The sequence below is a fragment of the Labeo rohita genome, chromosome 19 (assembly GCF_022985175.1).
Source record: "Labeo rohita strain BAU-BD-2019 chromosome 19, IGBB_LRoh.1.0, whole genome shotgun sequence".
NCBI lineage: Eukaryota > Metazoa > Chordata > Actinopteri > Cypriniformes > Cyprinidae > Labeo > Labeo rohita.
In genome coordinates, this window is record NC_066887.1 from 17,575,039 (window position 1) to 17,600,089 (window position 25,051).

At 38.7% G+C, this 25,051-nt stretch overlaps 1 protein-coding gene and 1 long non-coding RNA gene across 4 annotated transcripts; one reads left to right on the forward strand and one right to left on the reverse strand.

The window, feature by feature from the left end:
• Positions 1 to 265: 265 nt before the first annotated feature.
• On the reverse strand, positions 266 to 6,997 carry LOC127181702 (uncharacterized). 2 transcript variants are annotated; one of them, XR_007829798.1, is made up of 5 exons: positions 6,671 to 6,997; positions 5,670 to 5,760; positions 5,376 to 5,486; positions 5,042 to 5,229; positions 266 to 707 (listed from the first exon to the last, which is right to left on the reverse strand). It is a non-coding gene; the product is annotated as an uncharacterized LOC127181702 (long non-coding RNA). The 2 variants fall into 2 exon arrangements; XR_007829799.1 differs by lacking the exon at positions 5,376 to 5,486.
• Positions 4,807 to 21,173, forward strand: col1a2 (collagen, type I, alpha 2). Of its 2 annotated transcripts, XM_051136585.1 has the most exons (50): positions 4,807 to 5,008; positions 5,745 to 5,746; positions 7,606 to 7,641; positions 7,930 to 8,013; positions 8,438 to 8,494; positions 8,741 to 8,785; positions 8,996 to 9,049; positions 9,141 to 9,194; positions 9,292 to 9,345; positions 9,449 to 9,502; positions 9,629 to 9,682; positions 10,019 to 10,063; positions 10,202 to 10,300; positions 10,383 to 10,436; positions 10,648 to 10,746; positions 10,834 to 10,878; positions 11,198 to 11,296; positions 11,820 to 11,873; positions 11,980 to 12,087; positions 12,322 to 12,375; positions 12,600 to 12,698; positions 12,862 to 12,915; positions 13,004 to 13,102; positions 13,182 to 13,235; positions 13,340 to 13,393; positions 13,498 to 13,551; positions 14,435 to 14,488; positions 14,594 to 14,638; positions 14,727 to 14,825; positions 14,903 to 15,010; positions 15,094 to 15,147; positions 15,239 to 15,292; positions 16,214 to 16,267; positions 16,421 to 16,474; positions 16,605 to 16,712; positions 16,899 to 16,952; positions 17,054 to 17,107; positions 17,227 to 17,388; positions 17,484 to 17,591; positions 17,681 to 17,788; positions 17,882 to 17,935; positions 18,086 to 18,193; positions 18,295 to 18,348; positions 18,463 to 18,570; positions 18,707 to 18,760; positions 18,855 to 18,962; positions 19,107 to 19,353; positions 19,450 to 19,634; positions 19,726 to 19,968; positions 20,178 to 21,173. In XM_051136585.1, exons 1-50 carry the CDS (start codon positions 4,939 to 4,941, stop codon positions 20,322 to 20,324), a joined length of 4,059 nt encoding a protein of 1,352 aa, XP_050992542.1. In that variant the 5' UTR covers positions 4,807 to 4,938; the 3' UTR covers positions 20,325 to 21,173. The 2 variants fall into 2 exon arrangements, with proteins under 2 accessions (XP_050992542.1, XP_050992541.1); XM_051136584.1 differs by lacking the exons at positions 4,807 to 5,008; positions 5,745 to 5,746; positions 14,727 to 14,825; ... (2 more) ...; positions 15,239 to 15,292; positions 16,214 to 16,267 and having other exon boundaries at positions 7,478 to 7,641.
• The last annotated feature ends 3,878 nt before the right edge of the window (positions 21,174 to 25,051 follow it).

The window sequence follows — 25,051 nt, forward strand, 5'->3', positions numbered from 1 at the left end:
TTCTATGCCAGCAGCACCTAAGCGGTTGTTTAAAGGCAAGTTGTTTAAATGCACGCTTGACTGAGGATGCCTCCCTTGGGCGTGTCTCCTACCTTCAAGAATGACAGATCTTTAGAAACTCTCCTCAGGGGAAGCACTAGTTCAGTTTGAATATGAGCACAATCCTCCCCTATAGCATACGTCTCTTTAAAAACTAATATAGAGTTTTTTAAACTGTACTGAAAATTTGCCATTAGTAACTAAGCACTGACAGGACTTTATTGCACTGAAAAATCCATTATAATAAGTGTAATACATATTAAAAAAAAAAAAAAAACACTAAATAATCAAAATGCTCAAGTTGGTTTTGGCCCCCTTTGCCATCTATAGTTCAGCTGTGAATGTACATTGTTTACATTTGGTTTTCACACTTGTGTTTGACTGCATTAGATACAAGCTGTGACAGCCACACTGGTATGATAGTCTTGTACTGATCATGTTGCAGCTAGCTGGCAGGTGTACAGTGGATAAACTCTAACATGAAGCTTTTTGTGGTCCATGTACCTCCTCTGCTCTGCCTCTGGATGTGGAGAAATCTGAGACGCGGGAACTGGGTTGAGCGCGCAGCCAATCGCATGATGCCTGAGCTAAGCACATCTGGAATCCAACAACATACAGCACTTGCAAACCATTCGCAGTCTGGAGACCTCAGTGGAAAAAGGAGAAATCTGCAAAATGGCCGACAATAAAAACTAAGCATGAGAAAAGAGATACAGACATAATATCATTAAAATGAATGGTGCACGAACAAACAAAGTTAACTAAGCCTTTATTCTGTTTCAGAAACATTTTGAATCTACTATGAGTATGAATTATTGTTACACATTGTTTCACTGCAAAATAGGCATATGACAATATGTTCAGCACAATGCTGAGACCAGAGCTGTTTAAATAATATGCAATCTAAGCCATGATGCTTTTATAGTAAGAGTTTTCAGAACAACTTCTGACAACATCATCACTGTTATAAATAAGGTCAGTTATGTAGTCAGCAAGTTTTTTTCTAATTCATCCTCTACTATATGCGCTGTATCCTCAACTCTTCATCTCTCTTGAATCTGTTGAATTCCATGTTTGACTGAACATGCTGCAGTGCCTGACCATCTTTGAAACACATTTGCTCTCAAACGCTCCTCCCCCTCATTGCTTTCCCTGCTTTAACTACAAGCGAGTTGCCTGGACATTCCAGCAATGACTAATATTTTTCTGGCTCAGAAAAGTGAAGCCCAATGGAAAAGAAACAGTAGGGCCGCCATTTTAAGAAAACTTGTTATTCAGCTTCTTTAGGCCTAATAAGTATACAGTAACAAGTAAACAGAACAAGTAGTTGTCAAAAGTATGTGAACTCAGACATCATTAACACTGGTGACAATAAAAGGTGAGACAGAGTGTGTGTTACCATCCTGCTGAGGAGTCTAATTAAGCACTCACAGTCTATGAACTTTCCCATCCTGTCCAATTATACATTTAAACAGTGGGTGGGCTGTAACAGACCTCAGGAGTTATTACACTGAAGAAAACAAACGTGCTTGCGCATCAATTATCATCATGCAGTTTCTATTCACACTAAGTGCAAGTAGCATCTAACATTATTTAGACTCATGCTATTTGCATTGTAGTATCTGCTCATGAAGTGCCAAGTGTTTGTTTCAAGAAGCAACTTCTTATAAAAGTGCAACTTGCAGTTTATTGACAACAGAACATTACTGTAAACTGCACGGAAATATCCTGTAAGCAACAATGACTGATGCTTCTAACCAGTGGCTACGTTCACACCGTCAGTTTTTGGGACTGACAACCGCATTTACTTACAGGTGTGAGTCTCGAAATGTCCCGTTCACACAGCAGCTTAGAGTCCAGTTAAGCTGTGAGTTCATTCATCAAACCCTCATTAACCGACAGCAGCTTTAATATTTTGGTGAAGAGCAGAGTATACTATAAAAAATAAAAAACACAATTTGTTGAGTCAGCTTAAAATAATTTGTTACCCTGCTGCCTTAAAATTTTAAGTTCAGTCAACTAAAATAAGTTTAGTCAACTTAAAATGTTAAGTTGTACTAAGTTACAACTTAGATATTTGTGTCTGCTAAACTTAACAGATGGGTAAGTAACCCAGCTGCCTTAAAATTTTAAGTTGATTCAACTCAAATATTTGAAAAAGTTGTCACTTAGTATAATTTAACATTTCAAGTTGAATAAACTTTTTTTGAGTTGACTGAACTTAAAATTTTAAGGCAGCCAGGTTACAAATTATTTTAAGTTGACTCAATAAATTGTTTTTTACGGTGCATTTGAGCCGCTCACAGAACACAAAACTGACGGGAGCGGCTCCGGTGGAGACTTGATATAAAACTTTCAGATGACACAGTTAATTTCTCCGTCACTGTAAGTTACCAAAACCACACATGATAGCACGCAACACACGGTAGACACTCTCTTGCACTTATTGACTTGATGGACAACTAGTTGTCCAGTCCTGTTCGGTTCACACAGCGCGTGTGTTCCGAGTTCCGGTGTGAGTTCAGTCAGAGGTTTTATATATATTCGGTTATAAATGAAGAGTTCAGATGCAAAGGCCTATAAATCTAGCCTCTAAATTTAGCGAGTTTGACGTAAAAGTATTTGATGGATGTATACTATTTGTTGAGAGCATTCACTCCGTATCATTATCTCATTTTTGACTGAGGAGGCTTTTAGAGGGTTTTACATCTGAACTCTTAATATATATGCGGTTGTCACACCCATAAATAACCATACTGCATGTGAACGCAGCCATATTAAGGACTCAAATACAGGACTGACAACCGTATTCTGCTGCTGTGTGAACGTGGCCTGTGTACAAATAGCATCTAACATTATTTACACTCATGCTATTTGCATTGTAGTATCAGCTCATGAAGTGCCAAGTGTTGCAATGTCTTCAAGAAGCAACTTTTTATAACAGTTTTTTATGCAGTTTATGTGCAATAGAACGTTACTGTGTGCGGAAATATCCTGTAGGCAACAATGACTGATGCTTATAATCAGTGTGGGGTCACCGTTTTAGCTCTGGAACAGTACAACCAGTTAAAAAAATTATTAAAAGCTTGAAAGCATATGCATTTGACTTTTTTATGGTATTCCTATTGGTAGTCATTTTAGATTGACAGAAAATTTTTCTTGAATTAGATTGAAAACACACACACAGGTAGACACAGTAAATGTGTGTTTTGGTGAACATGCCATAGGGTTTGTGCGCTTTCAAGCTCTACATTCTGCAAAGGACTATGTGGAGGATTCTGGCTGCAGACATGTCTGGTCCTGTGGCCAGAGCTGCAGTGAAGAAGGCAGGATCTGAAATTAGATCTCTTAGACTGGCCTTAGTCTTCTGTCTAAAAGTGAACTGAAGCAAAGGTCTACAGCGAAAATAGTCAAAAGAGTTTGAAGAACAAAGAAAAAGCCTGAGGCTTGGTCATCTATGCATGGGTAAATGACAATAGGAATGGAAACTTTAAAAATCTAGTCTACCAAAAGTTAGGTTTAAGGTTTAAACATAAGCTGTAATTTCAAACATATTAGACAAAACATGGCTTTTCATAAAAGTGACAAATATGTGATTTAAAGTCTTTTTTAAGTCATGAGGGTCTAAAGGGGTCATCAGTGTTTTTCTTGTCACATGACAACAAAATGGCTTCCTGCATGTAATTTACGCCACATTCACTTTTTCCGCACTGATTCGCAAGAGAAATGTTTATTTTATTTTTTGTTATACTTTAAAGAAATTGCTCAACTGTTTATTTTCTTAATAAACAATAACCAAACAACCAATTCTATGTCAAACAATGTAATTTTTCAGTCTTTTTTTTTAGTCAACAACTGTTTTTTTTTTTTTTTTTATTATTATTATTGGCCAAGTATTATTGTTTTTACATTCTTATTTTTTTTTTTTTCTTTTTATCTATGGACAGTTACACAACCCAGACTTAAACCCCACAAAATTGTCATGACTTAAAAACACATTCGTGACTAAAGAAAAGTCATTTTGTCTGAATTCCATTAATGCAATAACAGATCCAGGGGAAATAGATCGTCACGTCACTGACCCATATACAGTACACTGTATGGTTGAGTAAAGCTTTACTTTAGACAAAGTAAAAACTAATTGCAGACTGTGTCAGCCTGTAAAGTCTGCACATAAAAACGAAAAAATGTGATGATTTCAGCTGGTATCTATGTGACTGTGCAGATAACTTTAGTGCGTAATAAAAGACAGAAAGATGCCACGGTTCCTTTCAAACACATGCGCATATTGGCGACCTGTTTATACAGTAATGCGCGTTTTTTGCATTTGAAATCAAAGTGCCGGAAACGGACTTATTACGCCTGCATACAGCGAGTATTCTTCAGTTAGATATATCTCCCGTGAATCCGGGGTCAGGAGAGCATTGTGAAGATGCGTCAAATGCGCAAAATGTGCCTGAAGTGTCCGCTGGACGCGCTCAGACCCATCCGTTCCACATGAGCTATAAGCGCCATTGAAAAGCCTGAGAAAAACGTTAAGCTTTTCTCTTATAAAGCTCGAGCATGTCCACGTCCTCAAAAGAATGGATCTAATTAAAACGTTGTACTCGTCATCATTGTCAGAGCATTGCCAAAGTCTGAGAGAGAGAGGCAGGGATGAGGGCAGTACTAGGATGAGAGTCATATAGAGTCTCTCTCTCCCATTGGTTTGGGGGCTCACTTTGGACACGCAGTCAAGGGAACCTCCTGCCATATAAATAGGGCTGGTTGCTCTTTATTATTCTAGCATCACGGCAGCAGGTTCCTGCTAAGCTTGGAGTTTATACCACAACTGTATGCCTGCTTGAAGTAGTTAAACCAGGGCACTGCAGCACAAGGAGTCTGCATGTCGATTTAGACATGCTCAGCTTTGTGGATACCCGGATTCTGTTGCTGCTTGCAGTGACTTCGTACCTAGCAACATGTCAATGTAAGTTTGAAATATGCTCTTTTTTTGTCTTACCAAGGATCTTAAGGCTTTTTCTTTCTTCTACTGGATTTGCTGCGCTTGCTTGGTTGAACCTTGCTGGGAAATTACCTCAAGGAAAGCTAGAACTACATCTGAGGAATTGAGGCGTTTCCTTTTGGCTTGCCACTGTAAAATCCAGCGGATCTTTTTAATGGATTCTCCGTGGTCTTGGATATTTTCATCTGTTGCGATTGAGAAACGGAAACACATGGCATAGATATCAAAAACTATTAAAAAAGTTAAACAAAAAATATATATATAGACTAGACTAACACAGACAGCTGGTTAAACGTGTTTATTCTATAAGGTCTAAGTTAGGGCGCTGTACCTCATCATTGTCCCAGACTCCAGAAGTGTTTTTTTAATTATGGGGGTCTGTAAAATCCGCCCCCTGCTGGCTAAAGTCTGTAACATCATTTTTAAGCAACATCCTATAAAACTGTTAATAGTCTGATTTAAATGAACTGTTTTCAGTAAGCAAAAAATAATAAAAAAGCAACAGCTGAGATTATAAGTGATACCTAAAAGTTAAAACACACTTCAAATGTAGGCCTATTATAAAATAGATTGTATGCCTCTAAAACATACAAGCGTTAAAACTGATTTACTAAAACAGACTTACCTTTTTTATTTTACAGCTGATTTTTGGAAAACAAAGAAAATTGGCATTTAATGCAGCAATTAGGTCATCACCCAGCAGTCAAATACGCCACCTGGTGGGGAATATGACACGTAACTGCTCCCACTGGGTAAAAACTATTTAGTCTGAGTGGGTGTCACACTTGGCATGGCAACCGGAAGGCCTAAGCATGTAAACAATAACTTATAACCTCTACAGGGTTAGTAGTACTTGATAACTACTGCCTGTGGCTCACTTGCTATAATAAATCAATAAATTCAGCCTATGACAGTACTATATATATATATATATATATATATATATACACACAATGCAACAGGTTATATTTAAATATTATATATATAATCAAAAATATGCATATTTGCTTATCCACCTAAAAGAAATTATGCTTAGAGAAAACACTCTGCTTTGCACTTTAATTGGACTTATTAAAGTAATTAAAACATCAAAGTAATGTTTAGTAAATTAGTTAAGAACATAAGTATATTAAGATTTTAGGATATTATTTTTAGAAAGTGCACTATAAACGCTCAATCATAAACACAAATTAAACTGCAAGTAAATAATCTAGCCACGTTGATTGTTTTAAACATAGATGTAAATGCACACAATTCAATCCAGGCCTACTAAAATCACATCCTCTTATTTCGGCAAAAAGACAACGCCAGTGCATAATTTTTCTTTTTGACACATTAATTTTTGCATGTAAGGTTATTGTGTTTAGCACAAACATTTGAGTTTTTCTATTCAGATTTTTCTAAAATGCTTAGACTTAGTGAATATAGCCTGGAATAATACATAATAGCTTTTTTGTAAATGTTTTTTTAACTGTTACTGTATTTCAGCATATGGAGTGCATAACTAATCGATCACCTCTGTCTCTCTCTCCTCTCTCTGTTTTTCTGTTTTTCTCCACCCCCATCATACAGCGGTCAGTACACTTGCATGAAGTTATTATTAAATGTATTAATAGAGATACTTACCTTATCTGATTCCAAATCTCCAAATGGATGATGATATTCGGTGAGAAGATCCTTTGGTCAATCCCAAATATACCAGAGCATTATGGATTATCAGAATTTCTGGGGTTTTTCCTTCTTGCCTGTGACGGGAAGGAGGAAAGCACCATTGGCTCAAGCAAATGTCAGTGAAACTAGAGACCACCCTATCCTGCCTACCAGACAACCTGGGCACAATGGATCTTTTTAGATGGCCTGCTGAAGAGGTGGACTCAAAGTAACAAAATCAACATGCTGCAGAAATTCCTCCAACCTGGTGGATTTTGCCCAGCAGTTCCCTCAAGTGGACAATGATAGCATAGATTATTAAAACTGTCATAAATATTGACTATTATTTGGGATTGAATCAAATTTCTCACCTGAATATGCTTTAAAAAAAGAAGGTGCTTAAAGGAACATAATGAGAAACATCACATTACGGTCAGTGGAACAGGCTTAATGTCCTGTTCTTGTGATGTAAACTAGGCCTCTGAGCTCCTTGAAGTACCTTGGTTGAATGTGGCATCACATGACTGAGTCACTGCTACATTTAATATCTAATTAAGTTCCAGGCATGAAGTTAATAGTAGTTACTGATACATACTGCACTGTGCATGTTATAATTGTTCTGCAAGAATAATTTGCATGTCTGTAGTTTAAAGAATACAAGAAATGCTTTTGATATGAGCTATTGCACATCACATGACATAAATAAATCCTGTATTTATTTAGTCATTTTTCTATGTGCAATTATATGAAGATAAGCCTGTGGCATAGCATATCTAAATGTGACTTAAACCTGAAAATGCATTTTGCTAATACTCTGAGCATGCATAGAAAAAAAGCAAGTGATCTTCATATGAAGCAGTATTAATATACTGTTGGACTTTAAAACATAGTTGTCTGATTTTTGTAAATAGGGCCCCAGGGGACCAAAAGGACCCAGAGGTGAGAGGGTAAGTTTATCCCATAATTTTCCAGCATTATATTTAAATATAAAATAGGCCGAAGGCTGAATTTCGAAGGATTATTATATGGTGTTTAACTTAACTGTTATCTATAATGACATAAAATGGATACATAAAAGCTATTCTGTGTATTTTTGGTATCACCAATTTCAGTTTCACTACATTAGCATGGTGGCTAGTTCATGTCAACATAACAGATTTAGGCCACCTCACATTTTAAAACATTAGAACAATCACAACTAGCTTAATTTTGTTACTTGTTTTTGTGCTACATAGGGTCCTAAAGGACCAGATGGAAAACCCGGCAGACCTGGACTCCCTGGGCCTCCCGGCCCCCCTGGCCCCCCTGGTCTTGGTGGAGTAAGTTTCCATTTTTAAACTAAAAACTTTTCCGGAACCAAAACCTGTTTATAACATAGCGGTTAAATGATTAAAGCTTGCGGGTAGTTATATTTGAGTCTCATGATCCTCCCGTTACCCCTTGACCCAGTCATATTTAACATTTGACCTTTAACCTTTGCCTTGAGGCTTGGCCTAAAAATGGCTTCCAAAAGAGCTGTATTTATTTCCAATGCAAGGAAAGAAACAGTGTCATAATTTAAATATGAAAGAAAAAACATTGTCAATAAAATAACTAAAGCATCCCATTTCTTTCTGAATGTTTTTAATTATATTGGAATATTAAGTTATAATGTTTTAAAATTAAAACTGTATTCTTGAAAAATGTATTGCTCAACATGTTTTATTTATTTAGGCTAAATATTTTGCCGTATTTTTTCTGTAGAACTTTGCTGCTCAATATGATGGCGCTAAAGGACCTGACCCTGGCCCTGGACCTATTGTGAGTACATGTGATTTAATATCAGCTTCTTTTCAGTTGATGCAAACCCTCTCTGCTATTAAATATATTAATATTACATTTATATTAAGTGTAACCTTGTAGACTGTAGTACTGAAGTATGGCGACACCCAAAACATGCTCTGCAAATGAAACACTGGACCTTTTATTTTATTTCATCATAATATCTTAACTGTTGCTAATCATATTGAGTCCTTAGGCCGCTCATTTTTACTTTCACTTTTTCAGGGTTTGATGGGACCTAGAGGCCCATCTGGACCTCCCGGTTCCCCTGTGAGTATTTCCTTTTGTTTAACTGGATTACAAATTGATTGAAGTATTGATACCTTTTAAATCAAATTTATAAATAAAAAAAAATTACTTTAGATTTAGAGTAGGTTATCAGTTTGATAATCAGTAATTTAAATAAGTAGTGTTTTTGAGTGTTTATGGCTCTAAAAAAAAAACTACTAAAAATATATTCTCTTTTCCGTGAATATATAGGGACCTCAAGGATTCCAAGGACATGCTGGTGAGCCTGGAGAGCCCGGTCAGGCTGTAAGTAAACTTGGTCAACACTTTTTCACATGGTTTGGAAATGACCTTAGAAATTCAATGTTCATTTCTCCCTATTATCATTTAATTACAGGGAGCTGTTGGTGTTCGTGGCCCTCCTGGACCTCCTGGCAAAAATGGTGACGATGTGAGTGCTATGATACCATATATTAAAACTGAACTTATAACTTGACCATGCATTGCCCCATTTTTTCCTGACATTCTCTTTTATATTCTTCTCAAAGGGTAACAATGGCAGACCTGGCAAACCTGGAGATAGAGGAGTCCCTGGAGTACAGGTAAGGGCATCAAAATGCACTTTTTTGTTTAAACCAAGCACGTTTATATCTACCTTAGTAATATTTCTTACAAGGAGCTTCATCTTTGCTCTTTCTATTTCAGGGTGCTCGTGGTTTCCCCGGAACTCCTGGACTTCCTGGCATGAAGGGACACAGAGTAAGTGCTTAGTATTAAGGCACTGAGGGACATCATTTCCAAAAAACAACATTTCTAATACAAGATGAGTCATTTCAATTGCCTACGGAGACAAAATAACCATGATCTTAATTTCTTGTTCCTCAGGGTTACACCGGTCTTGATGGACGCAAAGGAGAGCCTGGTGCCGCTGGTCTTAAGGTAATAATCAAAGGTTTAACATCCTAAAACATCTCAGACTATAAAGAAATGCACCTGCCATTTTAAAAATGCATAAAACAATTCAATTTAGTGGAATCAGAGTGCAGAAAGACCAACTTTCATGCATGCATGAAAGAAACTGCACTTTCTGATGTTTTACATTAAAAAAGGGTTTTGTTTTGACTTGACTATGTTTTGAAGCTGCATTATGTGTATGAAAGGTGCTATACAAAAAAAAAATAAATAAAACACTTTCACCACATTTTATATTGCATAAAATGAAGTCAAATATATTTTGTCATATTTTAAAGGCTTATGTTTGTCTTTTATTAACAGGGCGAGAATGGTGCTGCTGGATCAAATGGAACCCCCGGACAGAGAGTAGGTCAAACATTATAATTTCTGAAAATTTCAATTCAGCCTCCAGCACAAATTACTTTATCAGCATAAATGGTCTTAAATACATGCCTACTTCAACTCTTAATCTTAAGTTCATGTCTCCTTCCTCTTGTTGCACAGGGTGGTCGTGGTCTTCCTGGTGAGAGAGGTCGTGTTGGCCCTTCTGGCCCAGCTGGTGCTCGTGGTGCTGATGGCAACACTGGTCCTGCTGGCCCTGCTGTGAGTGGACTGGCTGCCCTTTGACCTTTCCATCTCCTAAAATGTGCCTTATGGCATAGTCCTAATGTTTCTGTCTTCTCAGGGTCCTTTGGGAGCAGCTGGTCCTCCTGGTTTCCCTGGTGCCCCTGGACCTAAGGTATGAATGACAGCTGGTGAAATCAAAACTGAATAAATTCAAACAAATTTGATGTCTGCCTGGCACCGCTGCATAAAATAATGTGCCAGAAGATTAATAGAAATGCTAATAAAAGCCAATACTGCCAGTTCATTTAATTCGAATAGATCTCATGCTCTACACATTCCCTCTTTTACATTCTGAAATAGACAATGTCTATAATATTTGACAGGGAGAAATTGGACCCGCTGGTGCCACTGGCCCATCTGGACCTCAGGGACAAAGAGGAGAGCCAGGCCCTAATGGTGCTGTGGGCCCAGTTGGACCCCCTGTAAGTGCTACTTAAATATTTGGAGATAAATTCATCTGATTTTTATGAGGAAAAAATAATAATCTGTCTCTCTTTGTATTTTTACAGGGCAACCCTGGTGCTAACGGTATCAATGGTGCTAAGGGAGCAGCTGTGAGTTTCCATATTATTCATAATACTTAACTGAACTAAATATGTTGTGTAAAGAAATGTGCTAATCAATAATTGCCAGAACCATTTCTAAATATTTCTTTTTGTTTGTTTTTTTAAATATGTTTATTCTAAATCAATTTTAAGAAAAGTGTCAGAATTATTATTATACCATTTTAACGGACTTAAACAAGTATTAACTGCTTTATCTTAAAGTAGCACTTACTATAAAGTTAACTTTAACTATAAATTCAATGTTTGTTGGAAAGCGTACTGTAAGTTCTTAGTTTTTTCAAATGTATTTTTTCTTGTATTCCAACAGGGCATCCCTGGAGTTGCTGGTGCCCCTGGTTTCCCTGGCCCTAGAGGAGGCCCTGGCCCCCAGGGACCTTCTGGAGCCTCTGGCCCAAGAGGTCTTGCTGTAAGCACCATCTGATTTTTCTGGACCGCTGCATTTACAATATATATTAGTGATGCACCAAAATGTTTGCTGCCATTTTTTTGGCTGAAAGAAAAATTAAACTGGAAGGCTTTATCGGAACTGTTACTTCAACAGATTCATTATCAGACATTTTGATATCAGCAGCTTTGAGTGAAAACATCCTGGTTTAGTTAGATTAGTCATTTAAAAAGTCAAAAGAGGTCAAATTTTTAGTTGATAAGACAACACAACTAAACAAGAAGCACAGCTGCACAGCAATCATGATATGGAAGTATTTTTCACTCAACTTTATATAACATAGATCAACAGTAACATAATTACATAGGTTTTAGTTCTATACAGTCATTTTAGTAAAAAAAATTTTTCATTGAAATTTCACACATTCAAATTTTTCATTGTGGTGCACAAGTCTATTTATTTTTATTCATGCATTTTTCATAGTGAATTTCAGATTTGTACATCTTATAAAATGGTCTAACCTTTGAACTGTTTCGATGCTCAGGGTGACCCCGGAATCGTTGGAGTGAAGGGAGATGCTGGTGTCAAGGGTGAGCCTGTGAGTATACACACTGACAGCTATCTCATCAATTTATAAAGCATATAGTCTGTGCTATGGCTGAATGTCCTTGTTCACTTGTTCACTTTGCCTTTTTCCTGCACAGGGTAGTGCTGGTCCTCAGGGACCCCCTGGTCCTTCTGGTGAAGAGGGCAAGAGAGGCTCAACTGGTGAGCAGGGAGCTACTGGACCCGTTGGACTGCGTGGACCTAGAGTAAGTTAGATGTTTTCAATAAGATCAAAGATCAATCACCACTTTTAGTTAAATAGTGGGTCAGGGACTATACAAGATGTACAGAATATCATTACAGAATACTGAAATTCAGTAGATTATGTGAGAGGTCTTCCTGTAAAAATAAAGCTATATATTTACAAATATTTATGTAATTGGTTATGTTTATTTATTAATTTATTTTTGCTAATCTATGTATATTCATGTTTCTTGCAGGGAGCTGCTGGTACTCGTGGTCTGCCTGGTCTGGCTGGAAGATCTGGCCCAATGGTAAGATTCAAGTGTTAATAAAAGACCTGCTCTGTATTGATCAAGCTATGGAGTATATGTAGAATGTAACAGTGGTTTAGCCACTTTGGACAAAAGCATAGATTATTATCAAATAAAAAATATGTATACATATACAATATATGACAGATTTCCTGACAAATCCATGCAGTTACATAGCTCTGATGCTTTATTTTAAACACTAATCTATGAATCTTGTACCTCAGGGCATGCCTGGTGCCCGTGGTGCTACTGGTGCCCCTGGAGCCCGTGGACCTCCTGGAGATGCTGGCCGTGCTGGTGAGCCTGGTCTTGTTGGAGCTAGAGTGAGTATCAGCTTCCCACTACTTTATATCTGTCCAGTTCATTATGACAGGGAAAATCTGTAAATCACAAAGCAAGAAACACATGAAATATCTCCTATTTATCCTAAGTATGCAGTGAGACCAATCATTCTCAACTTGTGACCATCTCTTTATATCTTTTCAGGGTCTCCCTGGTAGCCCCGGCAGTTCTGGACCCCCTGGAAAGGAAGGACCCGCTGTGAGTACAATCAGAGTTTATATATGTTTTATACGCATATTTTGATATATATAATATTACTTACACCACTTTATATGCTATTTTCTAGGGTCCCGCTGGTCAAGATGGCCGCACTGGTCCCCCTGGCCCAACTGGACCCAGAGGCCAGCCCGGTAATATTGGATTCCCCGGCCCTAAGGGACCTTCTGTAAGTATTGTTTTTATTTTGTGCACTTTATCTTTATATAGAAATTCAAAATGTAACATATCAATGAACCTCCTCACAGGGCGAGGCTGGCAAGCCTGGTGAGAAGGGACCTGCTGGCCCCACTGGACTGAGAGTAAGTATTTCAGATACAGAAATATCCATTATAAACATTGTTCAATATCCAGTCTCAGTTATTAGTTTTTGAGCTGCTCTGATTCCCTTTCTCTTTTCACTTAGGGTCTTCCTGGTCCCGACGGTAACAACGGCCCTGCTGGTCCCGTTGGACTTGCTGTAAGTAGGCCATCTGAAATTTTCTGAAAAGACTATCTATGTGGATGAGTACATAGCCTTCCACTGTTTTTCAGTGGTAAAAGTATTGTTGTCTTCTCATTTAGGGTGCCCCAGGTGAGAAGGGAGAGCAGGGACCTTCTGGTGCTCCTGGTTTCCAGGTCAGTGTCACGTCATGCCCTCTGATACTTTTACTCTTCTTTCAAGGTTATACAGTCTTTATTCAAGCTTGAAGTGTGAAGTCTAGCCTAGTGGTTAATAAACAGAACTGCATGCGTCTTGTGGAAGAACATTGTGTATGATGAATCATGCAGGTACTGGGCTAGTCCGCAGGACTGTAGCTTTAAATATAAGACATGTTTCCCAGCCATCTTGGAACCCCATAAGTAGGGCTTAAGTAACAAATGTGGCCACAAATGATCTCCTTTAATCAATACAGTAAGTGAAAATGGGCTAATCAAGTAGCTCAAGCTTATTTGTCTTTTACAAGCTTTAAGTAGTTGTATTCTGAAGAAATCCAGACAAAATGTGACCCTGGTCTTAAGTAGAGCCAAGCAAGAGCCAAAAATAAATGTGTGGGTCAAAATGAACGAGTTTTCTTTTATGCCAAAAATCATTAGGATATTAAGTAAAGATCATGTTCCATGAAGATATTTTGTAAATTTCATACCGTAAATATATCAAAACTTAATTTGGACATTTGGACAACTTTAATGGCGATTTTCTCAATATTTGATTTGCACCTTCAGATTGCAGATTTTCAAATAGTATCTCAGCCAAATATTGCCCTATCCTAACAAACCATACATTAATGGAAAGCTTATTTAGGTGATATATAAATCTCAATTTCAAAAAAATTACTCTTATGACTGGTTTTGTGGTCACAAGTAGCAAAATCACAAGGTTTCCAAGGACTCCCTAGGTGTATCCATGGTTGGGAATCAGTCAAATAGGCAAACAGAATAACATAAATTTGTATGATTTCTTCCTGTTTATGTAGTGTTTGAATCTTAGAAACCTGTTTTTCCTGCTCAACCTTAACAGGGTCTTCCTGGCCCCGCTGGACCTGTTGGTGAGGCTGGCAAGGCCGGAGATAGAGTAAGTATTCATGGCTCAGATATTATGCAGTTTTTGGTTCACTTGCTTAATTTTTGATGCACAGTGTCATGCAAATCATTGTAATCATTTAATATCTCTCAACAGGGTATCCCCGGAGATCAAGGTGTATCAGGACCTGCTGGTGTGAAGGTGACTTACCTTTCTCTGATTTCTTGTATCTCGCATGAGATAAAATGAGCCTCTCTTACGGTTCTTCTACCCTTTTATCACTGTTTAGGGAGAGCGTGGTAACCCCGGACCCGCTGGTGCTGCTGGCGCTCCTGGACCTATTGGTGCTCGTGGCCCTTCTGGTTCTCCTGGCCCTGATGGAAACAAGGTATGTACACGTCACCACACGTGTCATCTAGACTGTTCATTTTTAGGAGTGTAACTGACAAAATCTGTCTTCTTCAGGGAGAGCCTGGTGCAGTTGGAGCTGCTGGTGCCCCTGGACACCAGGGAGCTGCTGGTATGCCTGGTGAGCGTGGTACCGCTGGAACTCCTGGACCTAAAGGAGAGAAGGTCTGTTTTGGAGCAATGCTCCTGGCACTCTATGTGAATATGTGGCCAAATCTGTATGTCTAAAACATTTCTCTTATACACAGGGTGAGCAAGGATACAGAGGACTGGAGGGCAATGCTGGAAGAGATGGTGCCCGTGTAAGTATACCAAATACCTTCATCTCATTTCATGCAAAATTGCACACGTTTTGTAGTCGTGATTTTATGGTACTTTTTCCTTAATTTACAGGGTGCTCCTGGACCCAGTGGACCCCCTGGACCCGCTGGTGCTAATGGTGACAAGGTAAAGAGCATTCTCACAACTGTTATGTCAGATCAACACAAAGTATCAGTGCTATCACCGTAAATCATTGAAACTGAACATTTGCACCAGTCCAAAGGGACTTTCTTTTTATTACTTTTTTATGGATCTTGCATGATGAATCGCACATCGTAATGTCAAAAGTGACATCATAAAAATAAACAGGATTTGAAATTCAAAATCACACTGACATTCATTTAATGGCACACCACTAATGGAACATATGAAGATTCTTACCTTCTCAAGGGGCGAGTAATTTGCCTCCTTGACCCAATTAATTGAAGAAGAAACCCTGCAGACAACTGTCAGAACTACTGATGCCCCCTGCTGGAAAGTTTAAAAATAGGTGCAACAACAATCAAACATTGCTACATTCATTTAAATGTGGTTCAACTCTGCGTGAAGAGGAACAAAAATCAAACAATTTCATTTCTAAAAAAATCAACTATTCCGTTCTATGCCACTTTTTGCAATGTTACTTCAATGTAAACATGTTGGAATTTATGTAATTTTTAAGACAATTTAATTCAACACAATTAAGTGAGTTTGATTTACCCTTGAATCATAAAATCATTTTTAAATTGCACTATATAAAGCATTGCACAGGTGCAAAAATATTTACCCCCGGTTTCACAGACAAGGCTTAAGCCTAGTCCCAGGCTAAAATACAAGTCTGAGCTGTTTCAAATTAAAGAAACTTGCATTGACTGATCTTAAAATATGTCAGTGCCTTTGTTTTGTCTCAAGATAGACACCAGAAATGTTTTTTTATAAGGCACCTTTACAAAAATTACTTAAATGTCCTAATTGAACTATGGCAAAAGTGGAAGACTAGCAAAAGTACCTACTTCAAGTAGCGGTAAAGATCATTTTAATTAAACCTAACTCTGTGCTCTCTTCCAGGGTGAGACTGGCTCTTTCGGACCTCCTGGACCTGCTGGTCCTCGTGGTTCTCCTGTGAGTATTATGATCAGTTCTTTACTACACACTGAAGCAATGATTATTTCATTATTTAATTATTTATGATTGTCCAATATTAAACAACTGTGCATCAACTATAATTCACTTCAGAATCAAGCATTCATGCTCAAATCTTGGCATGTATTTTAGGGAGAGCGTGGTGAGTCTGGCCCTGCTGGACCTTCCGGATTTGCTGGACCCCCTGTAAGTCCATGTGAATTCTCTTAAAGTCTTTGTGATTCATACATTCAAGTTTAGACTTCCAAATCGGCTGTTTTAAAAACTCTGAACACATATGCAATAAAAACTGACAGGGACACAATGTGTCTTGTAGGGTGCTGATGGCCAGACTGGACAAAGAGGCGAGAAAGGACCTGCTGGTGGAAAGGGTGATGTTGGACCTCCCGGCCCTGCTGGACCTGCTGGCAATACTGGACCCCTTGTAAGTTTAATATAGCTCATTTAATGGTGATTTACGTGAATTTACTTCTTAAGTATAATTGTACAAATCTGAAATGCATTGTAGTTTTGACATTCACCTCATGTCTCAGTCAAGAACAGCTGGATGACACATCCAATGTATTTTATGATTCTAAACTTTTTTATGTAATGTCTTGTGAATCTTTAGGGTGCTGCTGGTCCTGCTGGCCCACCTGGTGCCCGTGGTGACAGCGGTCCCCCTGTAAGTATGCTTTTATGGATTTATATATTCATTTATTTTGCTTTTTTGTTTTGTTGAGCAACATTTCCTTTGTGACCCATGAATTTCTGGCTCTATCCTAGGGTCTGACTGGTTTCCCTGGTGCTGCTGGCAGAGTTGGACCTCCTGGTCCCGCTGTGAGTAATATCAGATAAATTTAAATTAACTGACCTAATGTTTCATGCTAGCACTTGCTTCAGTTCAGGATATATCTTTATAGTCTCACAAGTAAACTCATTTTCTTCCCATTCATTAGGGTATTGTTGGACCTCCCGGTCCCACTGGTGCTTCTGGAAAGGATGGCCCACGTGGTCCTCGTGGTGATGTTGGCCCTGCTGGTCCCCCAGGAGAGAATGGACTGATTGGACCACCTGGTCTGGCTGGCGAGAAGGGATCACCCGGAGAGGCTGGCTCACCTGTAAGTACTAGCTGAACAACTTGCAAAGTAATTGCAAAATATTACCTAGTATAATATAACATCCAATGATAACTTTTTTTCTTTTCAAAATTCAGGGAGCTCCTGGACCTGCTGGGCCTCAGGGTCAGCTGGGATCTCAGGGATTCAATGGTCTTCCTGGCTCTAGAGGTGACCGTGGTCTTCCTGGTGGCCCCGGCGCTGTTGTAAGTTCACTGACCTCTTCATTGTGTCCAAACAGGTCAAACCTAACTTGTTAAAGGGTACATCTTAATCGTTTTTTTGTGTTCTTTAGGGTGAGCCTGGAAGAGTTGGTCCTTCTGGTGCCCCTGGTCCCCGTGGTCCCCTTGGCAACATTGGCATGCCTGGTATGACTGGTCCTCAGGGTGAGGCTGGACGTGAGGTGAGTATTACCTCTAGTTCATTGAAAGACAACTCTACATTGTAGAGTATTTTTTCATACAGTATTAACATATGCCTCCTTGTTGTTTTGTAGGGAAGCCCTGGTAATGATGGACCTCCTGGCCGTCCTGGTGCTGCTGGCCTTAAGGTATACAGCCCTGGTGTGACTTCTGACTGTGCATTTCTTCATATCTGACCATCTTCCGTCTTGTAATAAATCCTGAAGTTTTAATTACTAGACGAGGTTGAGTAACATATAAAAGAAAAAGTAAATGAACTGGACTATTTCAACTACCAGGGTGACCGTGGTGAGCCTGGATCCCCTGGACCCGCTGGAGCTGTCGGCGCTCCTGGACCCAACGGACCATCAGGCGCTGTTGGCAGACCCGGAAACCGTGGTGAATCTGTATGTGTCACTAAGTCACAGCATTTACTAAATTATGCACAGAAATGAGAGAGACTACCATACAGGTAATCAATCCATTTTCTCATTTACACCTCCCTTAGGGACCTGTTGGATCTGTTGGCCCTGCCGGACCTGCTGGAGCAAGAGGTGCACCTGTAAGTGTGTCAGACATAATCTTTCTCATTGCATTTTCATTTAAGGACCAGTCAATGGCTTCTATGAATATTTCTCGCCTTCAATTTCTTCCTTCTTCTCTTTTTGATTAACAGGGACCTTCTGGACCCCGTGGTGAGAAAGGTGTTGCTGGAGACAAAGGAGAAAGAGGCATGAAGGGACTTCGTGGACATCCTGGTCTTCAGGGAATGCCTGGACCCAACGTAAGTTGCACAACTTTAATAATGAGCTTCAACTGCTTTTTCCTGTAAAAAACAGTTTGTTTAGTTCTCATACAGATTAGCTAAGTGAATCAGCATAAAAGATTGCAGAACAAAAACAAATGACACTGTATTACAGGGTCCTTCTGGTGACAGCGGCCCTGCTGGTATTGCTGGTCCTGCTGGTCCAAGAGTAAGTAGCCTTCTTATTCTTTCTCATTCCCACACAGGATTTTGTAATAAAAATGTGGAAATGTGCATAATTGTTGTCTGCATTTTGTCTTTAGGGCCCAGCTGGTCCCAATGGCCCCCCTGGTAAGGACGGTTCAAATGGTATCCCCGGTGCTATTGGACCACCTGGACACCGTGGTCCTCCTGGACATGTTGGACCTGCTGTAAGTAAACAAACATTCGAGTATTGCTCTTGAAAATAAAAAATATTTATTATGAAATACAACATACAGTAGAAAATACCGATCTTGCCTTGAGATGGAATGTAGAGAAGACATCAAAGTTAATCTACTGTATCATATGTTTAGGGTCCTCCTGGATCTCCTGGTCTTCCCGGACCCGCTGGCCCAGCTGGTGGTGGATATGACACATCCGGAGGCTATGATGAGTACAGAGCTGACCAGGCCTCTCTCAGGGCTAAGGATTATGAGGTGGATGCCACCATCAAGTCCTTGAACACTCAGATTGACAATCTGCTTTCCCCTGAGGGCTCAAAGAAGAACCCTGCCCGTACTTGCCGTGACATCAGGCTCAGCCACCCAGAATGGAGCAGCGGTAAGTGACCAAAGCAGTTTAAGATCTAACCCATCTTCCAGTAGTTCTAACACTCTGACTTTCCCTAATAATCTGTATTGCTTTCTTCCCCTGTAGGTTTCTACTGGATCGACCCCAACCAGGGCTGCACCATGGATGCCATCAAGGCCTACTGCGACTTCTCTACTGGCCAGACCTGCATCCACCCCCACCCAGAGAGCATCCCACGCAAGAACTGGTACAGAAGCTCCCAGGAGAAGAAACACATTTGGTTTGGAGAGACCATCAATGGTGGTACTGAGGTAAGTTGCAAGACCTCAGAAAGGACAAACCTGTTCAAGATTTATCAAGAGAAAGCAGTCTGAAGGTTGCCTTCTTCCATTCCCTTTTCAGTTCGGTTACAATGATGAGACCCTGAGCCCACAATCCATGGCTACTCAGCTGGCCTTCATGCGTCTGCTGGCCAACCAGGCAGTCCAGAACATCACCTACCACTGCAAGAACAGCATCGCCTACATGGATGCCGAGAACGGAAACCTGAAGAAGGCTGTGTTGCTGCAGGGCTCCAATGATGTCGAGCTCAGGGCGGAGGGCAACAGCCGCTTCACGTTCAGCGTCCTAGAGGATGGCTGCAGTGTAAGTTCTCCTTTCGCACTTGGATTAAACAGACAAACAAAACCTTTATCCAGTTTGCACGATATGAACAAAATAAGAGATTTTCAACATGCATTTGAGATTACGTGAGCTAGCCAGGGCCTTGGCATGTTTATGACGGTTTGATGTTTGTCAAAAAAACAAAAGATAAGTCACTTAACGTGTTTTGTCTTTTTGTTGCGTCCCCGCAGAGACACACTGGCCAGTGGAGCAAGACAGTCATTGAATACAGAACAAATAAACCATCTCGCCTTCCCATCCTCGACATTGCACCTTTGGACATTGGTGGCGCAGATCAAGAGTTTGGTTTGGACATTGGCCCAGTCTGTTTCAAATAAATAGACTCATGATAAATTAAACGAGAGAAAGAAAGAAAAAAGAAAAATCTCTGCCCTTCTGTCTGTGTTTTTTATACTGAATGCTGATTTTATCTGCAAATCCACTTGCTTAAGCTGGGCTCTATCGGAGAGGACCAATGGACTGAACGGAGCATTGCGCAATGCAAATTAATACAGCAGCCCAAAGAGACACGGGATAACACCATGTTATGGGACATGTCATCATTTTGTAAAAATTGAAGTGTAATAAAAACAATGAAAGTATACATCACTTTGTGGTCTTTGTATATCTTCCAAAGAGGAAGTTTAAAACCACAATTTCCGTAAGGTTTAAACTACCTCATGTGTAAAGGAAAATATTAATCAACATCCTAGTTGTCACTAGTTGGTACTAAGGCTTCAAGTTCTGTCCTGTTTCAAAGGTGCTCCAATACTTGAAGCAGTGATATTATATGGTGCTATACATGCAGCTGTGGAGGAAACCACTGTTACTGTATTACTTTGTATTGTCTCTGAGGAATATTGCACAGGTCCCCCTGATAACCCCATTTTTAAGCAGGTGGAATATTCCTAAACCTGATGTTTGTCTGGTTTTTACTTTTGTTTTGTTCAGTTCTGTTTTTGTTCGGATTTTTTTTTTGGTTTGTTTTTTTGTTTTTTAGGCATTACATTCTTTTACGCCCCCAGTGTTAATACTGACAGCACAGTTCGTCCATTTCAAAGGGTTGCAGAGGCCTCTCTCAAAACAAACCACAAAGTTTATTGTACCTATTTTGTATATGTGAGATGTTTAAATAAATTGTGAAAAGTTCTGAAAATAAAGCATGTCCAATGTTCCGAAACACATTATTCCATGAGTTAAGTGCTTTAATGTTGGAAAAAAGATGTTTGACTTAACTGGCCATTTTGAATGTCTGCCTGATTCATGAAATGGGTGTTCTGTTTTATTCAAAGAGAATGGGTGTTTTGTTTCTTACCAGATATACTCTGAGTCTATTGCCAAATAGAGCTCTTTATCCTCTGTTTTTAGTTATGACATGCTTTTCAGATGGCAAAATCTTTCTCACTTTTGAATCAAATAAAAAGGCAGTCACTGCAACTTGGCATGTTTGTATTTGTAGAGAATCCAAACATGTATATTTAAACGATGGCATTAAATGCTACACATTGTGTATGTGCAGTCTTTTAGATATTTTGTTTAACAACACCCCCACTAACCATTCCCACTACTAACCAGGCAGCATAATTTATCTCAGGGATCCACATTTCCATTAATGTATGGTTTGTTGGGATAGGACAACTACATTTGTCCTACAGGATAACTATAAAAATCTAAATATTGAGAAAATCACTTTAAAAGTTATCAAATTAAGTTCTTAGCAATGCATATTACTAATCAGAAATTAAGTTTTGATATATTTACGCAGTAGGAAATTTACAAAATATCCTGATGGAAACTGATCTTTACTTAATATCCTAATGATTTTTGGCATAAAAGAAAAATAATTTTAACCCATACATATTGTTAGCAATTGCTACAAATATACCCGTGCGACTTATGACTGGTTTTGCGGTCTCTCTTTAACCTATTTAGGGGTTCGTTTTTAGACTGACAGAGAAAAACAGAAAAGTTGCCAGGTTTTAACTGGCAAGATATTTAGTATTTTGGTATAATCTGGTAAGGTTCAAGGTTCAAGTGAGCAAACATTCAGATCTAGCTACTGTGCATTTCTGACCCAGAAATTAGCCCTGTGCCAACCAATCCCAGACTCCCCTACTACAGATCAGATTGATCTGATAGCTCTGATAGAGCCCAGCTTATTATCCAATCATTCTTCTCACCTACTCATGTGACCCAAAATCGTAATATGTCCAGGAAAACATTCCAGTGTAAGTTTAATTAGATATTACATATAATTAAAACATAAAGTGATGCGTATTTTATTGGTACAGAGATGATTTTGTAAAATGTTTGCAGTTGCTTTTTTTATCACTTAATTATATTGTTTTGTCTGTTACAGTACATAATGACTACAGAACAGCTCTATAAAAACTTTACTTGCATTTTTTGACAACACTGTACGCCCAAAGTCCAATCAAGTAATTAAAAGTTCTATAGGGGCCATTTTACAGAATTGGTCCAAAGCCAGAGTTGGAAACGTCTTGAAAAAATGTCTTTTTCCAAACAATGGGTATGTATGCAAATTGTATAATATCCATGGCACATATTTCTAGTAATTGTGCAGTTAATTCTCATATTGTATTTTCAGAAAGTTTTGGAATATCTGTCCTCTCCCCAAATTTGTCACTACCAAAACACTGTAATAATAATTTAATTAGAAGGGTTATACTGACCTATTAAGATTTTGCTTACATCTAAATTGTATTTTTTTTTTTTAAGCTATTTTGTTAACATTTTTTTCAGAGGTAAATCCATAACAATATTTCAAGTGTAATTTATGAGATCTGTTGTATTTGAAATCTAATTTTTCTTTGTAAAAGGCAAAAAGTTGATCATACGGATTTCAAAGTTAAGGATTCATTAGTTTGAATATACATTGAACCAAACACTATCATTGCATCTTAGTTGATATTTCAAGATACTTATTTTCGACAAAACATCACATGTTTTGGTAGTGCCTAATGCTTTGGTAGCAACCATGTCACATTACTAAAATACTTTACAGATTTTTCAGTCTTTTGAACACATTTACCTTAAAATGATGAGACCTATCTTCCCATCACAGGAACATTTCCTGATCATAAATTTATGGGCTCAGTTAAAATCAGCCTCGGCCAATAGACTAAATCATACACTGTTTCAGGAGTGACATGAAAAATGCAGGAAACATTTTTGTACTTAAAGTTTTATAATCTGAAAAGAAAATATAAAATAAATATATTTTTTAAAAGAATAAAAAAGATACTTTTAAAAACAACAATGGAAAAAATACAAAAAATATTTAAATATAATTTTCATAAATTGACATTTAGGGCTTAGGGTTTGGGACAGGCACCTCCTAATTAAAAGTACCCAGTAAATGATGATTTTATATATATATTAAGCTTACTGATATTTTAAATATTATTGTGGATTTCAATAGATTATAGAAGGATCTTAATAAACATCTAAGATTTGAATACTTAAATGCTTTTTAAATGTGTTTTTTGGTTGTGGGACAGCAGTTTACACTAATTCAAGAAAAATAGCCTATGTACACTTGGTCCAAATACAGCAATACATTGTGTAAGAAGACAAGTGGTTAAATACAAAGACTGTAAGTGCGGGTATTGGGACAGGCCAGATGCATGAATTGCAGCATCTGGCCAGAAGATGGCATCCGCAACACTTTTGGGGTAAAGGCTAGAAGGGATACAGCTCTGGCTACTGGGCATGCGCACATCAGTCTAACGTTTGTTTTGGTTTTCACTGGTTTTCATTCCCTGCTCATTGGACTATGGACACATCCTTCCTAGTCCAGTCCTTCTGAGGCTTCAAAGCTAGAGTCCTCTGAGACTGAGGTCTCTGCAGAGCAAAAGTGGGTGTTTTCAAACTGCTGGGTGTGTCTAAATCATGCAATGAAATTGATCCCCCTTGCCTGAGCCCGTCACTATGACATTCAGCCAATCAGGTAATATGGTCTAAAAACGCCCCAATCTGGTAACTCCCAGTATTTTCATGCAGAGACCATACTTCAGTCCTCCTACTCAGCATTAAACGCTAAAATGAAACAGTCTAGAAAGTGCACATAGCCACATCACATAAAATGTCTCCACCATTGCAGTCACAGCACAAAATTACTATTAAAATTGTAATTTGAAGAATATAAACATGTTCATATTAACTGGCTTTCTATTAATGTTGTACAGGCAGGCTAATGAGGACTGTGGTACATTAGGAACAAAGGATTATAACACAAAGGATACTGATGTATCCTTCAAAACAGGCTGAATGAAGGATGCAAAATGAAGGCCCTCTTTCAAATAGCACACTTCATGTGTACTTGCGGTCTTGCAGACTTACAGACTTACAATGGCCACCGCATACACATGTCTGTTAAGCTTACTTAAGTTTAGCTTTCAGATGGGTGCTTATGAACATCCCTTTTGTGGGCACAATACACCCTCGTGCGCACTTCTGCCAAGCCCGTTCTGAGATGATATCCGGAGGAGACTTCTACCCAACATTCAAAGCAGAATTACGTCACAAAAGCGTAAACTCACTGGAAGACTATGAGGGTACAGGGTGCCATTTGGGACTAAAATTTGATGGGACTTGATGATGTGGCAGCTGACGCAACCTGTTCAAGTTTGAGAAGAGATCATTGGACTAATGAAAAGTGAATGAGGATACAGGGAGCTATTTCAGATATTAGGATATGAGCGGGGCTAGGGGTCGTGGGACAGGAGCTCTAAAATGAGCTAAAATCTGATTGGCTCCTTTAGAGCTTCTGTACTGGTTCATTATTGGTGCCTGGGAGCAACATAATTCTTTAAGGTTTCTTTGGTATGGCTCTAATACTTCTTGACTGTTCAGTATGAATGTTATTAAACAGTAACTGGAATCATATAAGATGTGCAAGTGATAAGCTATGCCACCTGGTTAGTATCATAAATGAAAACAATGTCAGTTAGGGTGGTGGTTAACCTCCCTCCAGTCATTTTTTATTGGACAAGTAATTTCCCACACCCTCAGAAACTATGTTTGGCACTGTGTTCGTTTTACA

Coding starts and splice junctions, on each gene's coding strand:
- col1a2 (XM_051136585.1), top strand. CDS start 4,939: ATGCTCAGCTTTGTGGATACCCGGATTCTGTTGCTGCTTGCAGTGACT. Junction 8,014..8,437: donor GCCCCCCTGGTCTTGGTGGA/GTAAGTTTCCAT, acceptor TTTTTTCTGTAG/AACTTTGCTGCTCAATATGA. Junction 18,571..18,706: donor AGGGAATGCCTGGACCCAAC/GTAAGTTGCACA, acceptor ACTGTATTACAG/GGTCCTTCTGGTGACAGCGG.